The 23,038-nt window shown below is 40.7% G+C and overlaps 2 protein-coding genes across 5 annotated transcripts in view; both read left to right on the forward strand.

The window, feature by feature from the left end:
• Positions 1 to 13,088, forward strand: part of DEPDC1 (DEP domain containing 1) — a 28,801-nt gene extending 15,713 nt beyond the window's left edge. The window contains exons 7-12 of one of the 3 annotated variants that reach the window (XM_019528411.1): positions 2,970 to 3,110; positions 3,615 to 4,493; positions 5,210 to 5,382; positions 6,878 to 7,054; positions 7,334 to 7,519; positions 11,711 to 13,088. In XM_019528411.1, coding sequence (XP_019383956.1) covers positions 2,970 to 3,110; positions 3,615 to 4,493; positions 5,210 to 5,382; positions 6,878 to 7,054; positions 7,334 to 7,519; positions 11,711 to 11,851 — 1,697 coding nt within the window. In that variant the 3' untranslated portion in view covers positions 11,852 to 13,088. Of the gene's footprint in view, positions 1 to 2,969; positions 3,111 to 3,614; positions 4,494 to 5,209; positions 5,383 to 6,877; positions 7,055 to 7,333; positions 7,520 to 8,359; positions 8,471 to 11,710 lie in introns of those variants that run through there. The other 2 variants (XM_019528412.1, XM_019528413.1) reach the window with 2 other exon arrangements.
• Positions 13,089 to 22,840: 9,752 nt separating this feature from the next.
• The window catches only part of RPE65 (RPE65, retinoid isomerohydrolase), a 20,042-nt gene continuing 19,844 nt past the window's right edge, over positions 22,841 to 23,038 (forward strand). For both annotated transcript variants that reach the window (XM_019528415.1, XM_019528414.1), the window contains exon 1: positions 22,841 to 22,917. In XM_019528415.1, coding sequence (XP_019383960.1) covers positions 22,907 to 22,917 — 11 coding nt within the window. In that variant the 5' untranslated portion in view covers positions 22,841 to 22,906. The remainder of the gene's footprint in view (positions 22,918 to 23,038) is intronic.

Below are 23,038 nucleotides of genomic sequence, written 5' to 3' on the forward strand. Positions count from 1 at the left end.
GGCACAGCCAAGCCGCTGCAAGTTCTCCTGCGGCTCTTCCGGCTATGCCTGTCTCTTCCCCTGGTGGGGGGAACCGTGGGAGAAGCCCCCAAGGCTGCCCTGCCCTGTCCCATCCCCCCCCTGGCCCCAGGCGCCCAGCACTTAAAAACAAAAAAAAAAAAAAGTACTCACCAGCTGTAGCAGTGGCGATCAGGGCCTCCAGGGTTTCTGCCACGAGCCCCCACCCATACACACAAAGCGCAGGGCAGTGAGGATGGCACCCCCCCCACACACGCACACACACATATACACTTGGCACCCACGCGGCAGCGCTTGCATCACATGAGTGCAACGTGGCTTGGCAGGGCGTTGTGTGATATCTGGGAGCTGGGGCAGCTCCACGTGTCAACAGGAGCCCAGCAGTGCTCAACATCCTGTCGAGCTCCGCTGCACATGCACCATGGGGCAGCTGCTGCACCGGGGAGGGGCACAATCTCTGCTGTGCTGTGCCGCCATGAGCCCCCAGAGGCTCTGATTGCTGCTGCTACAGCTGATGAGTGTGGGGCTCATGAAAATGCCAGGGGGCAGGGGATGGGGCCAGGCAGGGTAGCCATGGGGGCTTCTCCCACGGCTCCCCCCAACCAGGGGAGAGACAGGCACAGCCGGAGGAGCCTCAGAAGAACCTGCAGCTGCCCAGCTGTCCCTGCTTCTCCCCGGCCAGTCTGATTCTCTAAATCTCTCCAAATCTTTTCTAAATCAGTGCAGAGGCTTTGGATTCAATTTGGACCTTTTAATGGGCATCTCCTTTCGATTTGGATGTGAAGATTCAGCTGCCAAATTGGGCCGAATCTCCTCTGAATCAAAGTGGCAAACAAAGCTTCGCACAGCCCTACGAAGTAGTCCCTCTTAAAGCAGCATGCAAAACTTAAGTCAAGGTTTTCCAAATGAAATTAAAAATGGCAGGAACTGTCTTAGAGGCCTGTTCTAGTTTTACAGTTGTCCCCTTCTGTTAAGTCAGATTGTTTATATCAGGGATGCTCAACCCCTGGCTTGTTAGCCAGATCCAGCCCCTGGTATCATGCGTTTGAAAATTTGGTAGCAGAGGAGTGGTACCACTGCTTATCTGCTACCAAATTACCAGATAGCCTGGTCCTGCACATTAAATTGCACAACCAGGGGCAGTGCAGGGTGCAACCCGAGGAGAGGATAAGGAGAGGGAAGGGAGTGGGTGATCTGGCTTATAGACTGGCTCCACACCACTTATCTGGCCCATGGGGCTAAAAGTTGAGCACCACTAGTTTATACAGAAATACATATGTGATGAGTACTCGGTAGCAAGTACAGCTATTGAACACAACTACAAATTCCACCTGAGGTTTGTCATCTTACCGCAAGTGACTTATACTGCTTTACCTACAATGCCTAAAAACCCACAGATTCTTTTAGTCTTTTCTAGGAAGATCACTGCAGGAAACGGGGAGGGAACAAGACAGAGTTGGCTGAATTAATTTAAGTCCAAGTTGTAAATCCTTCCCTAAGTGCTAACCTTGAAGTTTAGGCCATTATGGCACTGACAGATGTGCAGCTTCCCCATCTAACTCATGGTGCTTTATAGAAAATGCCATGAATTAGACCAACCCTCCGGACCTAACAGACATTCACTGTTGGATCAGGAGGGTGGAGGATTGAGCTCCACTTCAGAGCTGATCCAGCAAGAGAGCCTGTGTGTCTGCAGCCTCTTCCCTTAGCTGTCTCAGGATGGGAGGAGTAGAAGACAGAGGAGAAAGAGCCATTCTGGGATTTGCACTGGAGTGGGGGAGCAGGTGGATTGGAGCCCTGCACGAGGGAGGGGCTCCAATTCACCTGCCCCACCCTCCAGCACAGGCTGGGCAAACGCCAAATGGAACTCCTTCCCCTCCTCTCCCCCTCCATCCCATCCTGTAGACAACACCAGGGATGGGGCTGGGCTGTTTTCAGTCCCGCTCTGCTCCCAACATGCACCAACAGAAGTTAATGGAGTTGCACCATTTTGGAGCACCTTCATCTGAACCCTCATGTAACGAGGGTTCATTTGTTGCACTTTTTAAAGCACTCTGCAGCTATGCACTTCTGTCAGTGCATGACTAGAGCATTTTCAGTGACTGATTGTATGACAAAACATCACTTCTGTCAGCACTCTTAAATAACTTTGGCCGCATTTTGGCTTTCATTCATTGATTAGAAACAGAAATCTTCTCTCCTGTTCTTGTTTTTTTTTCAGCTCCCAATCTGTTTCTTAAATCTGAATAAATCAGTCAAGTGGATATATTCCCTTTGTACCTGCTAGTTAAACTAAAACCTGAAATAATTAAAGCAAAAGCTTTTCTGCACTGGAAGTACATACATATGGAAAAAATGAAGTACCATTGTACAGACTACAAAATATACATATTTATGAGTTATGGACCTTATGAAAACTTGTAAAATTTCGAGTTGTTTTAAATACATTTATTAGTTATTAAATATTCATTGATCACTTTTATCTTAAAGCAAAAGATGGTGTTTTTCTTTACCTTGTCATCTCTTTCAGTGGTAGTATGAGGGAGGGTTACCTGTAGAGGAAACTAGCTTAATGAGAGAAAGGGGAGAATTGACTAATGGCCATAATATGTTTGTGTTACCCTGCTCATTTTGAAGATTCCTTGTTGTGTAAAGAGTTTGCTTAATGGGAGAAGATGGGATTATCCATGCAGGGTTCTAGTGATGAAGATTTTTTTGTTAGATGCAGTTTGTTTGACTGTCTGTTGCTATACTGAACATTTTACTTCTGCTTGCAAGTTAAAGAAAATTGAACTTCTGGTAAAATGGTTTTTATAGTGTCCATCAGTCGCATACTTTCTTGAAAATACTGGGCCATTCCGGCTTTCTTTTCCCTGCTAACGTTGCAGGTTTATTTACACGTGTTTATTATGAGACTAACACTACCATGAACTTCCTTGTTTTTATTTTAGGGCCCAGAAGTAATGACTTGAGCCAGCCAACTTACGTTGGTTTTGAACGGGATGTTTTCAGAACAGTTGCTGATTATTTCCTTAGTCTCCCTGAACCATTGCTTACTTTTGAATACTATGAACTGTTTGTGAACATTTTGGGTATGTACAATTTAGAAATAACGTAGGTTGGTTTTTTTAAAGCCCAAAGTGCAAATTTGACACAACAGGGATGTACATATGTAATTGAAAACGGATATTGGGCTCTTTTTGGTATGTCAATGGGAATCTGCTGTAGTAGTTCTGTGTCACAGTGTAAGTTGAAATACAATTAGATTCTTTGTTTTAATCAAAGTGTCTGGCTTGATATTCCTAAGATTTTTTATAACCACAATTTAAAATAATATAGACTAATCCTAGTTTTGTTCCTGAAAGCTAGGTGTCAAGTTTAATTGTCCTTTGTCTCACATGTATGGCCTAATTTATTGCATGTGTCTTGTTTAAATTGCTTTCTCGTTGAGCTAATGCTTTTGTAGACATTACTAACAATGTGAAATGTATGTTAGTGTCTTTTATATATGTTGACTGTTTTATCTACTTAGCTCTTTCTTATCTCGTCCACTTTCACATCACTTGCATCTTAATTTGTATTTCATTTTCTGATAGTTGTGTGTGGCTACATCACAATTCCAAATAGATCCAATGGAAAACATTCTAGCCAAGATGAGGCATTTGACCCACAGCCTTCAAAAACACTGCATTTGAACTCTTTCAAGTCAACTGAATGTCTTCTTCTAAGTTTACTTCGTAAAGAGCCTGAGAAAAAAGAGGAAACATCTGAGACTTCTGGAAATAGTCTTCAAAATGAACATAATCTTCAAAAAGGATGTGCCAAGAAATCACAGCAATATACTTTGGCATGTAAACGAGCCAGTACTGATCGCCTACTAGGAGGAAGCTGTCAAAATCTTTCAGGTTTAACGAATGAACAGGCACAACCTCAAAAATTTAGGAAAAGGTGCTCTTCTTTGGAAAGAATTGTAGATACTGTTTCAAGTTCTCGTTGTAAACAAGAATCAAATTCCCTCTGTCACATTGATGTTAACATAATATCAGGCAAAAAAAATGAGAACCAACTACTACACCATGACTACAAAAGAGAATCTGTGGATCTTCATTCAGATAACACTGGCCAAAAACAACCCTGTGCTTTCAAGAGAGAGTTTGCATCAATTGTCCAGGACCAAGAACTGTGTAATGGAAATTACAGATCAAAACAACTATGTAGATCCCATAGTTTGCTTGGACGCAGTAACTTCAAAAACTTCTCTGGCATCAATACACCAGTTGCTGAAATAATAGTAAAACCAGGTCCTGAGCTTCATTTTGGACAAGAGAAGCCAAGTCCTACTGTTCTGGCAACTACCATAGAAAATTATCCTGAAGAGTCTGATATCACTATCAATAAAAGACTGTGCAAAAGCACAGTAGAACTTTCTGAAAACTCTTTTACTCCAGCTACCTTTATGTTGACTGGCACGCAAAGTAAGATTGTTTTCCAAAGCATGTGTTATTTGCTTACTGTATACACTAACTAGTCTTCGCTTCCCTGCTATCTTTGGCCCCGTTGCTTGTTATTTAAAAAGCAAAGTCTATACATTATAGTTTGTCTAAAGAGCATTCTAATGGTTATGAAATTAAGTAATTTTAACTAATTTTCTTAAATGCAAGCTATCATATCTTCCATAATACAAGCCAGCATGTAATATCTCTTCCCTAAGTACCAATATATCAGCAATTTACCCTGCATATGTTGGCCTCAGGTAAGTGATATTCCTCATAATCCTGACATCTGAGAAAAAGAAAGGAATTGGCAGATCATCTTATTTATAGGTAGCAGGTTGGGTTTTTTTGTGGGGGGGCGGGTTTACTCTTCTTGAAACTTGAAGGTAGACATTTTAAGGAGTCCTTAGAGGCTTATAAATCAGCTAAATAATACATAATATGGTTTTAGGAAAAGAGAACTCTACTCTGATAAATAGCTTTTGTTACATTCCTGAGGTGGTTTCAATAATGTATGTCAACAAAATGAGGCATTAACCATGAACAAAAAATAGCAAATTGATTCTTAATTCTATATTAGTGCAGATTGCTATAAAATAGCTATTGTTATTGTATTGTATTGTAAAATGGTATTTCTCTAATCTGCTCTAGATCATTTCAAAATTTAATGATAGCTGTTGTTTACAATTAACTTGTAGATCTCCTACAGCCTCACATAGAAAGAGTTGCTGTTGAAGCACTACAAATATGTTGTTTGTTGCTTCCTCCTCCGAATCGTAGAAGGCTTCAGCTCCTAATGCGCATGATCTCTCGAATCAGCCAAAATGTTGATATGCCACGACTTCATGATGCAATGGGCACCAGATCTCTGGTAAGACGTTTCTAATAGGATGGGTAGTAAATTGAATGCACCCAGTAGTATACAAATGCTGCTGAAATAAGAGGCAAGGCTTTTATTGTGGTGATATCTTTTATTAGACTACCTACATAATTGGGATCAAGTTAAAAAAGCTTTCGAAAGCTTCTTCAGTATCCACTATTACCATTGTTTTCTTAATATTACTTCATTTAGCAGACAAAGCTAAGTTGCAATACTGTTTAGGGAGGTTTTGCTCCATGGGTTATTTTAGTACTCTGTTGTGTCTTATAACTTATGCTTTCTCTTATTTTGTTCTCTTCGGTAAACCTCCATGAACCTTTTTTGGGAGGGGTGGCAATAAATAGAAATAAATATATAATAAAGAGGCACTAGGCCTTGTGTCATTATAATGCAGGGTTGGTAAAACACAGCCTGAGGCCCATATCTGGCTTGCCAGTTGATCCTACTCAGCCTGCCAGATGCTGTCAGGAGCCTGAGTAGAAAGAGCTACGCACTGCACTGCGCTGTTCTGCTCTGCCACAGCTGGGTAGGATTAAGTGACTTATTTGATGGGGTGGTGGGAATTTGGCTACTGATCCCAAAAAGCCAGTAAGGAGGAGAAGGATCAGAGGAATGCGTATGTAAAACTTTTGGCTTTTTAGTGTCAAAGCATATTGGGTCAAACAAAATATATAGCTTTGTCTGGGAAAAAAACAAAACATTTCAGGAATCTTGAAAAAAGCTGTTTTGATATTTCTGAAATGTTTTGTTGTGGTGATAAAAGCCAACAAAGTGAAGGCATAGATAGCAGAACCAGAGAAGAATATTCCCTACCCTTCATCCGGCAGTCCTGTGGTTAAAGTCACTTACCCAGGATGTGGCAAATTTAGTTCTTTTCTTCCGGTGATTTGAAAGTACATCTCCCACCTCCCAGAAAGATGCCTCTATTGCCATGTCATGGAGTATTCTGAACACTACAAATTGGACGGAGAGTAAGTTTGAGGGGGCAACTTCTGCTTGGTAGTGATGTGAGAGATGGGTTCTAGTCTCTGTTCCAATGACTTCCAGTGTGTACAAAGTGAAACACTGCCAACAGGAGAGGGCATCAGATTTCTTTTATGTAAAGGAGAGACTTGAACCAGAGTTTCCTGCATCTTATGTCTGTGTCCCGAACATTGGCTGCTAGGAAAGGATTAGGGAATCTCTTCTGCTTTCTTGAGGCTGCTACTTCAGCCATTCTGAGAAGTGCGGGTTTTGTGGATTTTTTTTTTTTTTTTGGTTCAATCATTATAGAAAAAAGTATCATTCTGTTTCTTTTTAAGAAAAAATGTTTTATTTCAAATGGGGAAAATGATAAGCAATTTTCTTCTTGATCCAGCAGTGTCTGTCAGTGCTTATGAAGGTGTGCTGTGATTTAAGTATGTGGAAGGGAAGGCAGTTTGGAGCTATAGGTAGACTGGAGAATAATATAATTTTTGCATACTAACCATCTGCTAAATACTTCCAGATGATACAGACTTTTTCTCGCTGTGTGTTATGCTGTGTGGAAGAAGTAGATCTTGATGAGCTACTTGCCACCAGATTAGTTTCATTTCTAATGGATCATCAACAAGAAATTTTTCAAGTCCCAACTTATTTACAGGCTGTGGTGCAAGATCACATAGCATATATGAAAACAGCTCAGGTGGGTCCAGTAATAAAAGTTGAAATACTTTTGCTAATAACTGTTTAGAAACTACTGGTTTCTAGTAATGCCAGTTTGAAAAAACAAAATTGTATTCCACTCTTTCACTTCCAAATTGCAGTTTTTGAAAGTGCAACTAATTGGACAATCATAGGTTGTTTTTTCACTGTTCTTTAGCACTCTGAAGTTATGTAACTGAATGCAAGAAAGATGTATCATTTTTTACTTGGACAGTATTGTTAAAGCACGTGTAGACTTTTATTGCCTTGTTTGTTGTAGTGCAAATATCCCATGGAAGAAATGAGTGCTATATTGCCAACTTATTCATACTGTAAACAAATAACTCCCCAGGAGTTTGATGAACAAAGGATTTCTGCCTCTCAAGCTGCAGTTGCAGAACTCTTGGAAAATATTATCAGAGACAAAACCTTGTCTCTGAAAGACAAGAAGAAAAAACTAAAACAGGTAAGAAGAAAAAGTAACTATATATTTTTTTTAATTATTTCAATTTTTATTAAAAAGCTTGTGTGTGTGTGTGTGTGTGTGTGTATAATGTGTATGATGTTTAAAATAATTTAGAGGTGAAAATAGGAGCTCTGTTAATTGGATCCCAGTCCGTCACATAGGCAAACTGTTAGAATTGGATGCCAGTTTTACAGCATAGAGCCGAGGTTGACAACCTACAGTGCATAGGTGGATCCAACTGGCAGAGCCTTTGTATCTTGCCTATGGAACTGTGGCTTCAGTGGCATGGGGCTAAGTCTGTGCTGCGCAGCAGAGCTTTGCTTGCACCGTGCTGAAGCCAGGCAGAAAGGAAAACATGTGGTGGGGGCTGGGTCCTAATGCTGTCCTCCTCTGACCTGAGCTGGGTCATTCTAGCCTGCCACCAAAATATGTTGATGACCCGTGGCATAGAGGACTGGATACAACTAGTCTAGGTAAAATGCTTTCATGATGACAAGTTCTGATTCTGTTTTAAACGGAGCTTAAATCATGTCCGCACTGCAACATTATTGTCCTAGGTCATGCAATCTGCACACAATACCTTCTTGCCTGGAAAATGTATAGCAGTGTTCTTGCAAAACTGCAGACCAAGTTATTCAGCACAGTTGAGAGTGTCTGTCTAGTACAAGACTTCACGTTGTCTATCAATATGGCCAAATGTACTTTAAGACCAAAATATAAAATGATTCTACAGATAATCTCTAGGCATATAAAAGTTGTTCAGTCTTATCACTATATTTTAAAACACTGCATTAAATACCAATGCTGTGACATAAATAAACTATTTTGTCTGATTTATAGATGCCAGTTCCCTTTCCATGATCTCCCCACTTAGTGTATCCTCATCCATGAATGACTGGGAGGACACCATAGTAGCAAGCAGGGACTGCCTGCAGACCGGAGGGTTTTGTGGGTGGCAAGCGGGGACTGCCCGCAGACACTGCTGGCCGCATCGGCAGCGATGGGGGGCAGCTGGCAACTGTCCACAGAAGCTGGCAACGGCTTCAGCGGCAGCCAATCTCAAGGTGGGTACGTGCCCCTCCCTACGCCATCGCCTTGTGTTTTCATCAGTAAAATTTGGTTATCTAAAATGGATAAACAAGTGGTGCAAAAAATTATACGTAGAGGGTTTTGGTTTAAAAAACTAAATTATTCCAAATTGGAAGCATACTCTTCTGACAAAGTAGTTTGGTGTTTTAGAATATAGTGATAACTCTTGAACAACTTTTATATTCTAGAGATTATCTGAGGCTTCTAGATTCTACTAATCTGTTGCCTGACAGACAAAAAATGCAACAACTCTGGCGGGTGTTTACACTGGAATTTTTTTTTTTCCTTTTGCAAAAAACCTTTCATAAGTCTCTCTGCAGTGAATGATTGTACTTGTCCTAGAACGTACTAAACCAATCTTATGACTCAAACTGAGTTCCAAAAAAGCAGCTTTTAAATATCCACATTGTCCCTTTCTCCTCTGCCAGCATCCACAAGACTGATTTTTTGCAGGGGGCAGGGAGGAAACTGTTGTAAGCACTTTTTAAAATTGGTTACACAAATGGAAACTGAGTCTCTATTTCTAATTACTAGAAAATAACTGCATACAAGTTATCATGTTAAAAACTGGTAGATTAAATCTCTTAAGTAGCTGAACAGTAAGAACCAGCACATAGCAGTTCTTCCAACAGATAGAATAAGGGAAGAAGAAAGATGAAATTAAAACTCTGGCAGCTTTCTCTCGTTGGCATACTTAAACTGTCAATGAATACCTGCCAAAACCCATAAGCTTTGCGTGTGACTTGTGCTATATCCTGTAATGAGGAGGAATATACAGTAGTGCAGTGGGGGGGTTGTGTTGTTTTGTTTAAAAAAACATATAATGTTATAGGAAGCTATAAAAGTCATTTTGCCTGTCATCACTAATTAGAATAACTTCTAGAGTGGTAGATACTACACGTTTACTTTGATTTTTCTTTTTTTCAGGTTGGAGTGACATCCTGATAAACACCATTTTTCCGTTAAGAGTAGATGCACATTATTTCTGTGTCTGTCTCATTTGCTACCCAGAGGCCTATAAATTATGCTATCATTTCCAGTAAGATGTGTTAATTAACAAAAAGCTTGATCTGATTTGTATATGATATATGTACTGTATTTACTCAAATAAAAAACAGTATTTTAACTCGACCAGTATGGGTCAGTCAGCAGTTCAGCTCCAGCTTTGGCCCCAGGCTCAGAGTTGAAGCCAAACTATGCTGAGCCACCACCTAACCTGGGCTAGAGTGGCTCATGTTGCAGGGGAAGGGAGCACGTGGCTGGCAGAATGTGAGGGAGACTGTGCAGTGGAGAGGGAAGGGGGAGTAGGGAAGTCCCACCTGTACAGCTTGCAGGAGGACCACACAGCCTGTCTCCACCCTCCCTGAAGTGAGGGGCTAGGTGGAAGTAGGCACAGCCATGGAGTAGTAGGGAGTGGAGAACAGGCACATTCATGGAGGGGTGGAAAGAGGGTGCAGGGGGCATGTGGCAGGAAGGCAGGCACAGGCACAAGGTGCAATGGGCAGGCAGCAGGGTGGCAGACACAGGCAGGGGGGAAAGTAAAGGTGGGCAAATGGCAGGGGTGGCAGACAGGGGTCCCCTTCTCCCCTGCCACTATCTCCACCAGAGCTTTGTAGGGATCAAATTTCAGATGACCTTCCACTAATTAGATTCTATACATGGAAAATTATAGAACTCTTGGTTCCAAAATGATACCCACTAATAAAAGGTATCATTTTGGAACCAAGAGTTCTATTTTTTTGTATGTCTTCTTGTCTCAGACCAGCACGGCTACCATGTACACTCCTGGAAAATTATAGCAAATTTACTTTCCATGTATAGAATCTAATTAGTGGGGGGTAGTCTTAAATTTGAAGCGTTTATATACATATATCACACTCGTACATGCGTACACACATCCTCCCCCCACCCCCAAAGCTTTCCACTGGTTACCACACATTATTGAAAATGATGGTGTGTTTTTACAGGCCTGTGAATGGTGAAACAAGAAGGATGCAGAAATAAAGCGGATGTACACCTAAAGGAAAAGCAATATTTGTTGTTATTATATGGTGTTTATATAATATTTAATTTGTCCTCTCACTACCTGGGCTCTGCAGGAAAAAAACATATAGAAAAGATGATGGGAAATCAGTCTGGTTTTAGAAACCTGCTTTTGACATATTGGAACAGTTTGAAAAATATGCTGTCGTATGCTTAGTAGGAAACTTTCCTAAGGAAGTGTTTATCAATACCTGCAGAATCTAAGCTTCCATTTTAAATAATACTTACAGGTCTTAAAAGATAACCTACCAGACATCAATGCTAGACTGTTGTCTTTGGTTTGCAGACAGGTGGCTGTGGCTCCTCTTCTGTTCATAATTTTGCCAAGCTCTAGAAAAATGAAATATTCAAATTAATATTCAGAATCAAATGGTAATAGCTAAACTAGTAAGAATAGTGTCAATGTTGCTGTGTTGTTAGGTGCTTATGTCTTCATCAGTCAGCTGTGACTAATACTTAAAATGGAGAGGTAAGTAGCAAGTATTGACTGGGGAAAGGATAATGGAGAGGCTTGACTTACCTCTGTTATAATCACAATAGCCAGGAGGCTATGGAAAAGGAACAGGGAAAAGGAAAAACATCTTTCCTCTTTCAGCAGTAGATAACTTCGACATTTTATAGCCTATCACATGTTTATCTGTCAGAGTCTGATATGAATGTTTGAGTTCCTTACCACAATTTAGTCGCACCAACCCGGATAGGTATTCTAGCACCTTCCTCTTCCAACAGCTCTCTTAAGGGCAAGGAGAGAAAAGTGCGCTGAAAACAGGAAAATCAATCCGTGATGTCTTTCTGAAAAGCAAAGGTAAAGTGAAGTTATGAAGAAAAATGACGTCTGACAAAAAGCAAGGCAAGGTAGAGTAGCACTTTTGTAGACTTTTAGAGAGAGAAGCAAAAGAATGGGGTATCCATAAAATGTCTGTTTACACTTTAATCTGACACAAAGCCATCCTTGTAAGATAGGGTGTCATAGGAGAGGTATCTTCTACTGTGCTGAATAGGGTTACTGCATATCTGCTTTTAAGTGGAGCCTGCTATAATAGGTCTTTTATGTTTCAGTTTCAGAAGGAATATCCTCTGATCTACCAGAACAGATTCCCAACTACGGAAAGCGAGGCAATACTACTTGAAAACAAACCCACAATTAAGCAACCAATGCTTAGCCTGAGAAAGCCAAAGTTTCGTAGCCTAAGATACTAATTCATTGATGCCTCTACAGTCTTATTTATTTTAATGAATGTATGCCTAGTATACTAATGGACAGGTACTTATTATGGAAATCCAATGTTGATAGTGTGTGCAGTAAGAGTTGCATACCTCATTATTAAGTGATGCCAAAATAGGTTCATTGTAGAGAGAGCTTTTTGTTTACTGAATCTGTTTTCAAGACTTTATTTACAAATGTTTACAAATTATTCAAGACATGCAAATGTTTTGACTCTGTCAAAAACAATGTGACAATAAGCATGAAGTTTTAGTAACCAAAAATTGTGTATGTAGTCTGTGAAGTGTATGATATGTACATATTATATAGTAGTTTTAATGTTAAATCTGTTTTAGAAATGATGCCATACGTTTTGTGAGGTTTTGTTAATCATTTCCTTATGTACTGTATAATTGCTGTACTTGGGCATTGTAAGTAATGAGAACTTGCAGCAAAATATTGCTCTGAGGCCTAGCAGAAATTTTGGCCTCTCTGATTTCAGTGACACCAGGAATTCACCCCAGATGAGTGATTATTTCTCTTTGTCTATTCAAATTGCACTCTATAAATCATTTTTTTTATTATTTTGTATATTTATTTTTGTTAAAACTATTCTTTTTATGTGTATTTTTAACTTTTTGATGGAAAACCAATCTCAAATACACAAATAACTGACCTCAGATGTGCTGCTTTAATTGCTAATAGTGGAGGATGCTATATAGTCTTACAGAACAGAACTGACATAGGTATTGTATTGTTAGATTTGATCTTTCATTTACAATGTAGTAATGCTATTCAGGTTAGTGTAGTTTGGCTTTTGCAAAACTTGGAATCGGACAAAGGAAACGTGGACTAAATATCTTGAGTGAAATCTGGCCCTAATAAAAGCCAGTGGGAGTCCTGCCATTGACTTCACTAAGACCAAGATTTCAGTCCTTGCCTTCAGCAGGATTTTAAATCTATTGAAGTGTTATTTGTTCAGTGTTGATTTTGTAACTTTTTCAGTTACTTCTTTGTATTTTACTAAGATTTGTTTTTCAGAACATTTATTGCAGAGGAAGTAGAATTTAGGTTTTAGTTTGGGTTTTTTCTTCCGTGTATTGTCAATATTTAAGCACTTTTTTGTATTTTGAAAGATAAAAAATATGGAAATGGCCATTGGTAATAAACTATCAACTATGCTAAGAATGTCTTGCAGAGAATAATTGTGTAATAAACTACACCAAAGCTAAATCTTGAGTGATGGGAGTTAGGTGGGTAGGTGTGTATTTAGAAACCTAATTTGTAGATGATTTGCTTGAGTGAAATCCTGGCCTATTGAAATCAGTGCAGGTTTTACAATTCCTTTCAACTGAGCCAAGATTTACCCTGTAAAAAATCTAAATATAACCACTATTTCTGCAAATACAAATGTGGGATATAATGTGTATGAGTAACCCTGTGAGGATTACATATTTGTTAGTGTTTGTTTTCAGGATTAGGTTCCCAACTTGTACATAAAGTAGCCACTGTAAAGACATCACATGAAAAAAAAATAGTGAATTATTTAAAAAATGTTAAAAGGGTTGCTTACCCAGAAGTGGGTTTGAGAAGGGGGAGGTTGTTCTTTTAATCACACTTTATGCTGGACAAAACGCACTAACAGAAATCTCATCCATTCCCAAAAAAATCTGCTTGTTTTCTTTCCTGCATATCTTGGTTTTCCCTAGGAAACTTAAAGGTGGGAGAGCTAATGAGGATGGCATAGGAGACAAGAAAATGAAAGCTAAATAACTAAGGAAATTATTTTTATCTAGACGGTTTATAAAACTTCTTTATTAATGTTTTTAGACGGCACAGGGTAATAAGTTGTGCAAGCATTACATAATCCTTTTAAGGCCTCTTTGAAGATGCTAAACCAATAACTGTAAGTACACAGTGGGGCAGTATTATTTTATCAAAAGTATTGATTGTAATTATACATACTGAGCATGTCTACATGAGCCACCCACTGCGCAGCTGTTACTGCGCAGTTATTGAGGACTTGCATAACCAAGTGCTAAATGACTGCGCAGTAACCAGCATTATTGCTTGTGCAGTAACAGTTTGTGCTCAGTGACGCTATAGCGCAGTAAGCATCTTGTGTAGATATGGCCACTGAGAGTGAAAAGGAAGCACGAAACTGTTGTGAACAATGCTGCTGATAATCTGGAAGTCGCCACTACATAATGGCATGTTTATTTCAAGGCTTATCTGTTCTAGACTTTTGTGAAAAATTTGAGCATGGTAGTGCTAATGTAGGTACTGTTCCGACTGTTAGTTACAGTATCATCTGGACCCTTATCAGTGCAGGATGTGATAGGATAGAGGTTAGAGCCACAGCTCCGTTTCTGCCAGCAGTGCAGCTACATCGGTGGTTAATTTTGTGGGGTGGAGAGTTTAAGGAAAATATGCATTGACTAGGTTAATTGATATTATAAGGCAGACAAAGTTCTTTGGGTAAATGTGACTTCTTTTATTAGACCAACTGAATAGTTGAAAAAAATGTTATTTACAAGCTTTTAGGCACAAATACCCTTCTTCAGGCAAAGGGAGAGTGGTGTTTGTGTACTCTCTTGGGTCAGATAGAAGCTTACCATATATCGTGGTGTATAAGTTGACACAGTGTATAAGTTAACCCCAAACTTGATCAAAAAAGTTAGGTTTTTCATAGATCTGGTGTATAAGTTGATCTTGGCTTTGATCCTCATCACGAAGAAAAGAATCAGGCCCTTGTGTACTGACAGGCTCCAGGGAAGCAGGATCAGGCCCCTGGGAACTTGGGCAGCACCTAGCCAGGCCCAGGGGGCGCCACCACCATGAAAGAAAGGACCATGGCCCCCACTGCAGCTCAGGGGCTGCCTGGCCTTCTGGTAGTTCACCCTTAGCCATAGGGGGAGTGGGGGGCAGGTTCTGCCGAAAGCAGGATTGGGCCTCTCACCACTTCTGCCTTCAGCAGGCTCCTGCAGCCAGCAGGATGCCTGGAGCTACTTGGGAAGGGGCTTTCTTGCCTCATGGGCAGGAGCTGGGGAGGAGTCTGGCACTGCCCAACACCTGGCCTTGTTCAACACCCCTAGCCCCACCCCCACCCCTGGTGCTGTTCATGGGATGAGGCAGCCCCTTCCCGGGCAGTGCCAAGCATCCTACCAGCCACAGGAGCCTGCCGAAGGCAGAAGTGGCGAGGGGCCCAACCTTGCTTTCCATGGTGCCTGCATGACCCCCAGCCATGAGAGGCGGGGGGCAGGCAAGCTGTCAGCAAGCTGGGCAGCCCCTGAGCTGTGAGGGGGCCTGGTCCTTCCTTCTGTGGTGGTGGTGCCCCGGGCCCAGCTGGGCAAGTTGCTACCTGGCCAGGTGCTGCCTGAGCTCCCAAGGCCACAATCCAATGTCCCCGGAGCCCAGATACGGTGTCTAAATTGAGGCAGAAATGTAAGAGTAAATTTTGGGGGTCAAACCTACACTTATACACTGAAGTACGGTAAGCCAATATGCAAAATGCAGGTCTGTGAAAATGCAAATGCCCAGCAGGAAAGATCAGAGGGGATCTTGTGTTTGCTGCCTTAGGGGAGGGCCCTGAGGAAGAGGGCATGCAGAGAACACAGAACTTCTTAGGTTATCTCCTGGGAAGCCTTAGGGGATCAATATGCCAAAGAGGCTGGGGGACTACTTGTGTCGGCCCAGGAAGAGCCTGGGGGATGGGTGCACCCTGACAACCAAGGACTGTTTCTGAGATATGGGTCTGCTTTTCACTTTTTCTTTCTCTGCTCATTTTGGTAGGAACACCTGGTGAACCTGGATAACCATAAGGGAAGGTATGAAGGCTGCAGAGCAGAATACCCAGTACCCTGCAGTCTTTCCTTGTGTTTTTTCTGTCTCTGCTTCTCCATTTTTCTTGTGTTTGAGAGCGGGAGGCAGGCAGAAGGCGGCCTGGGAGAGGGTCAGAGCCCAGACAGACTAGAGCCCTGACTAAATGAAGGGGGGCTGGAGCCTGACTGGGGCTGAACCCTACCCACAGATGGAGGAGGGGTGAGGATACAGGGAGATCTGTAGCCAGGGGGAAGGCAAGTACTTACAGCCTAGGCTTTGGTTGCCTAAAGACAGCCTCCTGAGATCTCAATTAGAGCAGCAAGGTGGCAGGCAGGAGAGAGCGGAGCCAGAGTAGGCAGCCAGGTGCAGCCTGGACACTAAGGGGCACCCAGCTGCCCCTGGAGGTACACACAATTACAGGGAGATTATGGGTAAGGTGCAAGTGTAGTGTCCATAAGCATCTCTTTTTATAATATTGGGCATTGCCCTGTGTATTACAATGTGATGGGAACATTTCTGTTTACATAATAGTTGACAAAAGGGTCCTATTTTCCCCCTTCCCCTTGTTTCATCAGCAACACTTTGATATTCGTAGTTTGATCTTGAAAGTTTTAGTCATGTTCTTAGTTAGTTATTTTTCTGCTATACACTTAAAAATCAGGCAGTGTCCTGTTCGAAACCCTGGTTGTTCGCATGTTGCTGTGCCTGAGGTTATCAGACTTGTCTGCACACTTGATATTCATGTCCTCAGTCCAACCTGCCCCCGCACCTGCATAATTTTAGTTGATATTCATCTGTACTTTCCACTAGAGGATCCTCCTCTGACATTTCTTCTAAACTGGTTAAATGTTTTGTTAAACACGATGGCATGAGTTCACCAAACAGCATAATTTCACTTATGAGGTGGAGGCTGCAAACAGTGTCAAAATTGGTAACTCATTTACAGCAAGTTGCACTAGGTATTAAAAAACCTTGTTTTGTCTTTTTCATTTCAGTTCTGCTTTTTGATAAATTCTTGGACTGCCTATTGGCTTCCTCTTGTCTTACTGTAGGAGAACATGGGAGAAGCATTTTTAACACTAGGACAATACAAAGAAAAAGGTGTTTTGCAACTATACGTATAGCTTCCGTGTCATGCTTTGCTGCCACTACTTCTTTGGATCCTGATTTAGCAAAGTATTTAAGCACACCAAGCCCCAAATAAGGCATGTTCTACTGCTTGGGCAAGATCCCTTATGATAAAATGGTTTATCCCAGGATAAATGCAACCTCTGTGGGACAAATTCTTTTCCAGTTTAATTTACCCAGAAGGTGGCTGAAGATTGGTCCTTCTGTTTTCATTTAACATTTCTGAGCATTAAGTTGTTGAAGTCTAATATACTGAGAACATGTCCATGCTCTCTCTTCAATATATCATATAATGGGTTGCATAAAACACACACCTTTTCCACAAAATCAGCCCCCCAAAATTAGGGTTAATTGGGGAAGCTGATTTTCTGACCAGGATAGAAGTATTCCTGCTCCATGGTGCAGCAGCTGTTTCACTATCATCAGGCAACTGAGGGAGTCAATTGCTAATTATTCTTCAGCCTAATGATCCTCTCTCCTTTTAAATGATGTTGTTCTACTAATCAAGCTATCCTTTCTTAGGATGATTTTTTTTTCTGTCTGCTAGCTGTTCCTCTCTTCCTATTTTAGCTTTAATTAAGCAGGAAAAGGAGGGTGAGTTACCTGAAGACTAGCCTCTGTCCCTGCTCTATGGAATCATAAATTGGCGGGGGGGAGTTGGGGGGGCAACGTTTCTTCATTCTGCCTTTCAGAAAAAAAAAAAGCATATATTCCAATTCATGTTGTATATGAGAAAACGTGGGGCTGTAGGGTTTGGGTTTTTTGTTTTGTTTTTTGGGGTGGGGTGAGGGGAGGATTATAATACAGAAGTTGCAAATACCTCTTCCCTTTTGCATCTCTGATTGTATCTCCCTGCCACAGTGAACCATGGGGACCTAAATTTACTCACTTTCAGATCACTAGATACTTTACTGGGTTTTCAAAACAAAGTGAATATTTTTGTTTTTGTTTGGCAGTTTTAAGTCACCATCTGTAATGAGCAGGGATCCAGGTTTTCTGTTTCCCACGGAAACGGAGAAAACCACAGGTTTCCCCTTTTTATCAGAGCAGATGCAGATTTCTCCTTTAAGCAGAGAAATCTGCGGATTCTCTGCTTTTGCAAAAAGCTCTGCAGGCTGGCTGAGCTCCAGCCTGCAAGAGCTGTTTGCAAACAGGGCAGGAAACCCCCAGCCCTGTCTGGAGGGGGGAGACAGGAAGGGGGAGGCCTGAGGCTCACTCTTCACTTCTGGAGCCTGAGATAAGTGGGGCTTGCAGGGGGCTGGGGACGAGTGAGGGGCACAAGCAGGGCTGAGGGAGGCATTGGAGGGCTGTGAAGGGCACCAGTGGGCTTTTAATTTTAATAGTGGATTTGAGGGGTGTTATCAGAGAATTTGCAATTTTTTTTGTCAGAGAATTTGTTATTTTTTATCAGTGAAAACCAGGATACCTGATAATGGGGCATAAGCAGTTCTTGGAGAAAGAGTTATAAAATATTCAGTAGTTTAAAGTGATCTTATTCCTTTCTTTAGTGTAGCAGTTGATTTTCTAATAACATTTAATGTGCACTCTCTTCTTTTTACGGTAGGAGGATATGGGAGTTGGCTTTTTTACTAGCAGGATAAACAATTCTCCCAAGTAAACTTTCTCATACTGAATGCTTTTCTTTTTTTTTTAACATCTTCCTAGTAGCATGGATACATGTCATCTGCCATCTGGAGTCAACTCATGTTGAACATTTGCAAACCAAAGTTACCTAATGTTACTTGCTTGTAATTATTCCCATTTTGTTCAGCTCTGTGTAAATACTTGCGTAGCTGGTGCACGTAAATAACTTATTAGGAGAGAGGTTCCTTTCTTCCTTTCTTGGGATTTAGCTTCTGGAGAGCTGCCCTAAATAGTCAGAGTTCTTGACGCATGTTAATTTTTTTATTTAGTGTTTTGAGAGAAACTAGAAAAAAATCTAAAATAAATTATGACTCTTTAAAGTGTTAACCATCATATTTTTAAAGGGAGACACTATAGTTACTAACATGAAGAAAGAATGCAAATCAAAGAACCTTTTGGAGATATTAGTTTTCTTTGATTCATTTTTAAAAGTCTGCTTCAATCTTGATTAATAGCCCTGTTAAATTCCAAGTTGCAAAATTTTTAAATCCTTCTAGAAGACCCATTTAGAAGTTGTGAATTCACTCAGTTTTGTGTAATCTACCAAAGTTGCATGTAGTACAATAATAGAGGTCTCTGTTCTCCAAATGTCTCTGTGGTCATGTTCTGAAAACTAACTTTATAAAGTTTGTATCATAGGGTTCCCTGCTTATCATCTCACAGTGACTCAGCATCAGATCTACTAATTTTAAAAGTGAAAAGCTGTTTTTGACATCTATTTCTGCAAAGTCTAAATGGGATAGGAAAAATCAAATTATTACTGACTTAGGCATCAACAGCAGCAAAGCTTCTGCAGTAGGGAGCAATGTTAACAATTATAAGGGTGTGTAAGCCCACCCCCCTAATATTAAATCATTTGTAAATCTGGAGACATTATGATGAAGTGAACTGAAGAAAGGATTGGGGTAATAGTCCTTGAATTCCAATCTCTTGTCTAGCAGAGATCTATCAAACGTTCTTCTACAGTGAATTGCACCTATTTAACTAAATGTCCTTTTAAAGAAAAATAAGGGGTTTTTTTGTTGGGTTGGGGAGGTCAGGGGTCTGATGTCTTTCCTTGGACCAACTGTATGGTTAGGGGAGAGGGTGGGCAGGCTTTTTGGTACAGAATGTCCTTCAGATCCGCATAAACGTCCATATCCTCCACCTTTATAGTAAGGTAGCTGTAATAGTCTAGGAAATGTACAAAAGGAAATATATTTTTTATTAGTTTCCTGGATGACCACAGCTACAACAACACTCCAACCCTATTTTTAAATAAATCTAGTTAAGCTGGTTTGTTTGTTTGTGAACCCTTTTAGCCCTCCAGTTAAAACTTAATCATTTTTTAAAAGCATCTGTGCGCAAACTTTCACCAGTTTAAGTTAAATTGATTTAAAAATGCATCTTCAATTAAAATGTTGTAATTTGTAATATAGATCAGCCCTAAAACAGTGTGGCCTTGGATAAGTCACAAAGTAAGTCTGTTTCCTGACTTGTAAAATAAGAATATTAATGCCTATTTAATAGGGAACTATGCACGTAATTTATTATGCTTTACCTTGAAAAAGTACAAGAAATATTATCAGACAAGAAACAGAAGTAGTTTGATCTTTTTCTCTTCCAAATTAAAGCATGATTCTTAAAGCAGTGGGCAACCTGCGTTTGTCTGGATAGTTTGTTCCAATTCCTGTTGTCCTGCTTAGGATGGAATAACTACATATGAAGTTCATCGTTTCCAACCTGCAGTGGGTGTTTTGGTACTCCAGCTCCATCAGCAATGCCACCTGCCCTGTTGGCAGTCAGAAGTAACTCAGGGTCTCCCTCTCTTGTATTGTTCATATGGGAGTAAAGAGATTCTCTTACTTGCATGTCACCCCACAAATAGCCCCAGTGCTCCCAATGAGATTACTTACAGAATGAGACGCTACTCAGTATGAATAATTACTGTATAAACTAACCCACAGTCTTTGGGGCAAGGATGTATCAATATGGTCTAAGCTGTTTATATAGATATGGCACCAATGAATAATTTTCCAGAAAGATGTCAGCTCTAGTGTTGGCCAATGCAAGAAGTTTGGCCAAAAGTCCATGTGCCAGAATATGTTTGCTGAAGGTGAAGTTTCCAGCTTAAAGTAATACAGCAGGTTCTGAGTCTGCACAACTTTTAAAGCTGAAGTTAATTTCTACTTCCAGATGCATCTGCTTTACCATTGCAAAACAGATTCCATTTTATTTGATTTGTCCTGTTAAGAGGTTTGTGTCTTAATGTATTGTTACAAAGCTTTTTCACACTGATGATTAAGATCATTTGAATAATTACAGGGCTGTCCTCCATCAGCAGGAACACTAGTGACTGCATGAGCAGACCTAACCCCAAACTCAATACCTCTTCAATCAGTAGTAAGGACTAAGAGAAATGTGCTCTTTGCCTTAGGAATAGTTGAACAGAAGGCAAGTCTCTGCCTGATGTCTCTGTTTAGCAGTACAACCCACAGAGAGCCAGTTAAGGTTTCATTTCCCTTCTCTCACTGTTAGTGTGACAGTTTAAGACTCAGCCGAGATTTGGGATATTGCCCAGGGTAAGGCTGACCTTACTGTAAGTGGTTACAAAATGTCATCGCCTTTCACATTAGGTTTCCAAAAAGAGAGACCTGGAATTCCTCCTAATCTGATTAATCCCTGAAATAACTTCTTGCTGCAGCTTCACTTTCATAAAGTGTTTGGTAATTCAGGGAAAGAGAGGATTTGTTAAAGTGCCAAATGGGACTGAATGTACCCGATCCCTTCTGATCTCAAAAGCTTAAATCCTGGACCTAGCTAGTTCTTGAACAGGAGACCACCTGGGAATTGAGGCCTTCCCCTGGAACCCACAACTTTTTTTTGGTTTTGATGGGGATAATTTGACCTCAAGCAGGGGGATGTCCTTTAGAGGTCCCTTCCAGCCCTACTCTGATTTCTATGAGTTCCACTCCTGCCAAAAGTCACGTTCTGTTTAGTCTTCATGTCAAAGGCTGATACACCATGGGTATTTGAGTACCATATTTACTTAGCTCTGATATTCATCCTTTCTTTCCCCAAAATTAGTCCTCCAAACATGAGATGTCTCATGCGGAGAAGCTGATTTCTGCACCACAGTGGAAGCATAGGGACACAGTAATGGCTGCCAGGGGCTGTACTTCTCTCCAGCCAGCAAGAAGCAGAGCTAGAGTCCAGTTAAGTGACAGAGAGAGTCTTTCCCAGCCACTGCTGAATTGATAGCTTTGACTTAAAATGTTCATGAACCAACTAAAAAAAATTCAATTTGAGTCAATACAAAGTTCATTTTTACAATTTTGAAATGTTTCCATTTTTGACCACTTTTAATGTTGGGCACTGCTTAATCTTCTAAATGAAAAGCTGTTTTAACCAGGACAAAAATGCTTTCCTATTATAAATGTGATTAGGAGATATTTTGACAACTTCAAAACTTAAGAAAAATTAAGTCAAATAATTATTTCAATTAGACTCAATCTCTTGAACAGAAATCAGCAATTTCTGGCAAAACGTTTCACCTAAAAATTCTAACCTAGCTCTAATGAGCTTTACAGCAAATGGTGCAGGCCCAAGAATCTAAAGGTGGATGCAGAGGCCAGGGAATTTAAGTCTTAGGGTATCCGGGTGTTGGATAATAGGTAAGGAGTTGACAACAGGTAGATACAGGAGGTTTTTCCTACTAACCTACTTCTCCTGGCTGGGTCCCAGAGTGAGATGGAGAGTGGGAAGCAGATCAGCGGCACAGTGACTGATCCATTAATGTTAGTAATGGTTAACACTTTTTAATCCTAGATATTTTTAAATGTTTCACAAAAATTGATTGAACATTATCCTCCTTTAATAGGTAGGGTAACAGACACAGAGAAGGTGAGGTCACGCATCTGCCCAAAAGCAAAGCTGGAAAGTGAATCCAAAGTCTCCTTTTTGTTTCCTGGGTCCACAATGACTCCCTTGCAGGGAGTGAGAGATTGAGAGAGAGCAAGACTTCTTTCTCTCTCCGTATACACTGTAAATGGGACAAGTGGTGAATATTTTCTTACAGGACAGATTCAGTAGTTTTATTCACGGGGGTCAGCCCTAGTGAGGTGGAGATGAAGGGCAGGGTTGTGATGCCAAGCTGCAGGCACGTTACAGCGTGTGTGACTTGATTGCATTCTCTTTCCTTCTTTCTTTGTAATCCAGTCCTGTTTGGGAAGGATTTAAGTCCCCTGGAAAACATTCAAAGAGCCTTGTTATGTGAACAGCAAGGCAAAACCTAATAAAGTTCCAGGGGGATTTCAGTGGTGAAAGCAACTTCTGTTTTTCATACCAAGCTGATTGGTTGGTATGTTTGCCTAAAGCTTCAATAGGACTTAACATTCATATAAATAGCCAGTTCATAGCTCTGACTTCTACACTCTGCAGTTGTTTCTGGAAAGCTCAAATCCTTGATCAGGAAGAAAATGTACAGCCAGTAAGTATCTCAACAGACTCTTCTCTGAGCTACAGACAGATATTTGTTGTTGTTAATGAATTAAATGTATTTCAGTAGCATGTTGAAGCCCAGGTGAAGACTGGGGCTTGATTGTGTAGTG

Source organism: Gavialis gangeticus, unplaced genomic scaffold (assembly GCF_001723915.1).
Source record: "Gavialis gangeticus isolate Ggan-Ray unplaced genomic scaffold, GavGan_comp1, whole genome shotgun sequence".
Classification (NCBI taxonomy): Eukaryota; Metazoa; Chordata; order Crocodylia; family Gavialidae; genus Gavialis; species Gavialis gangeticus.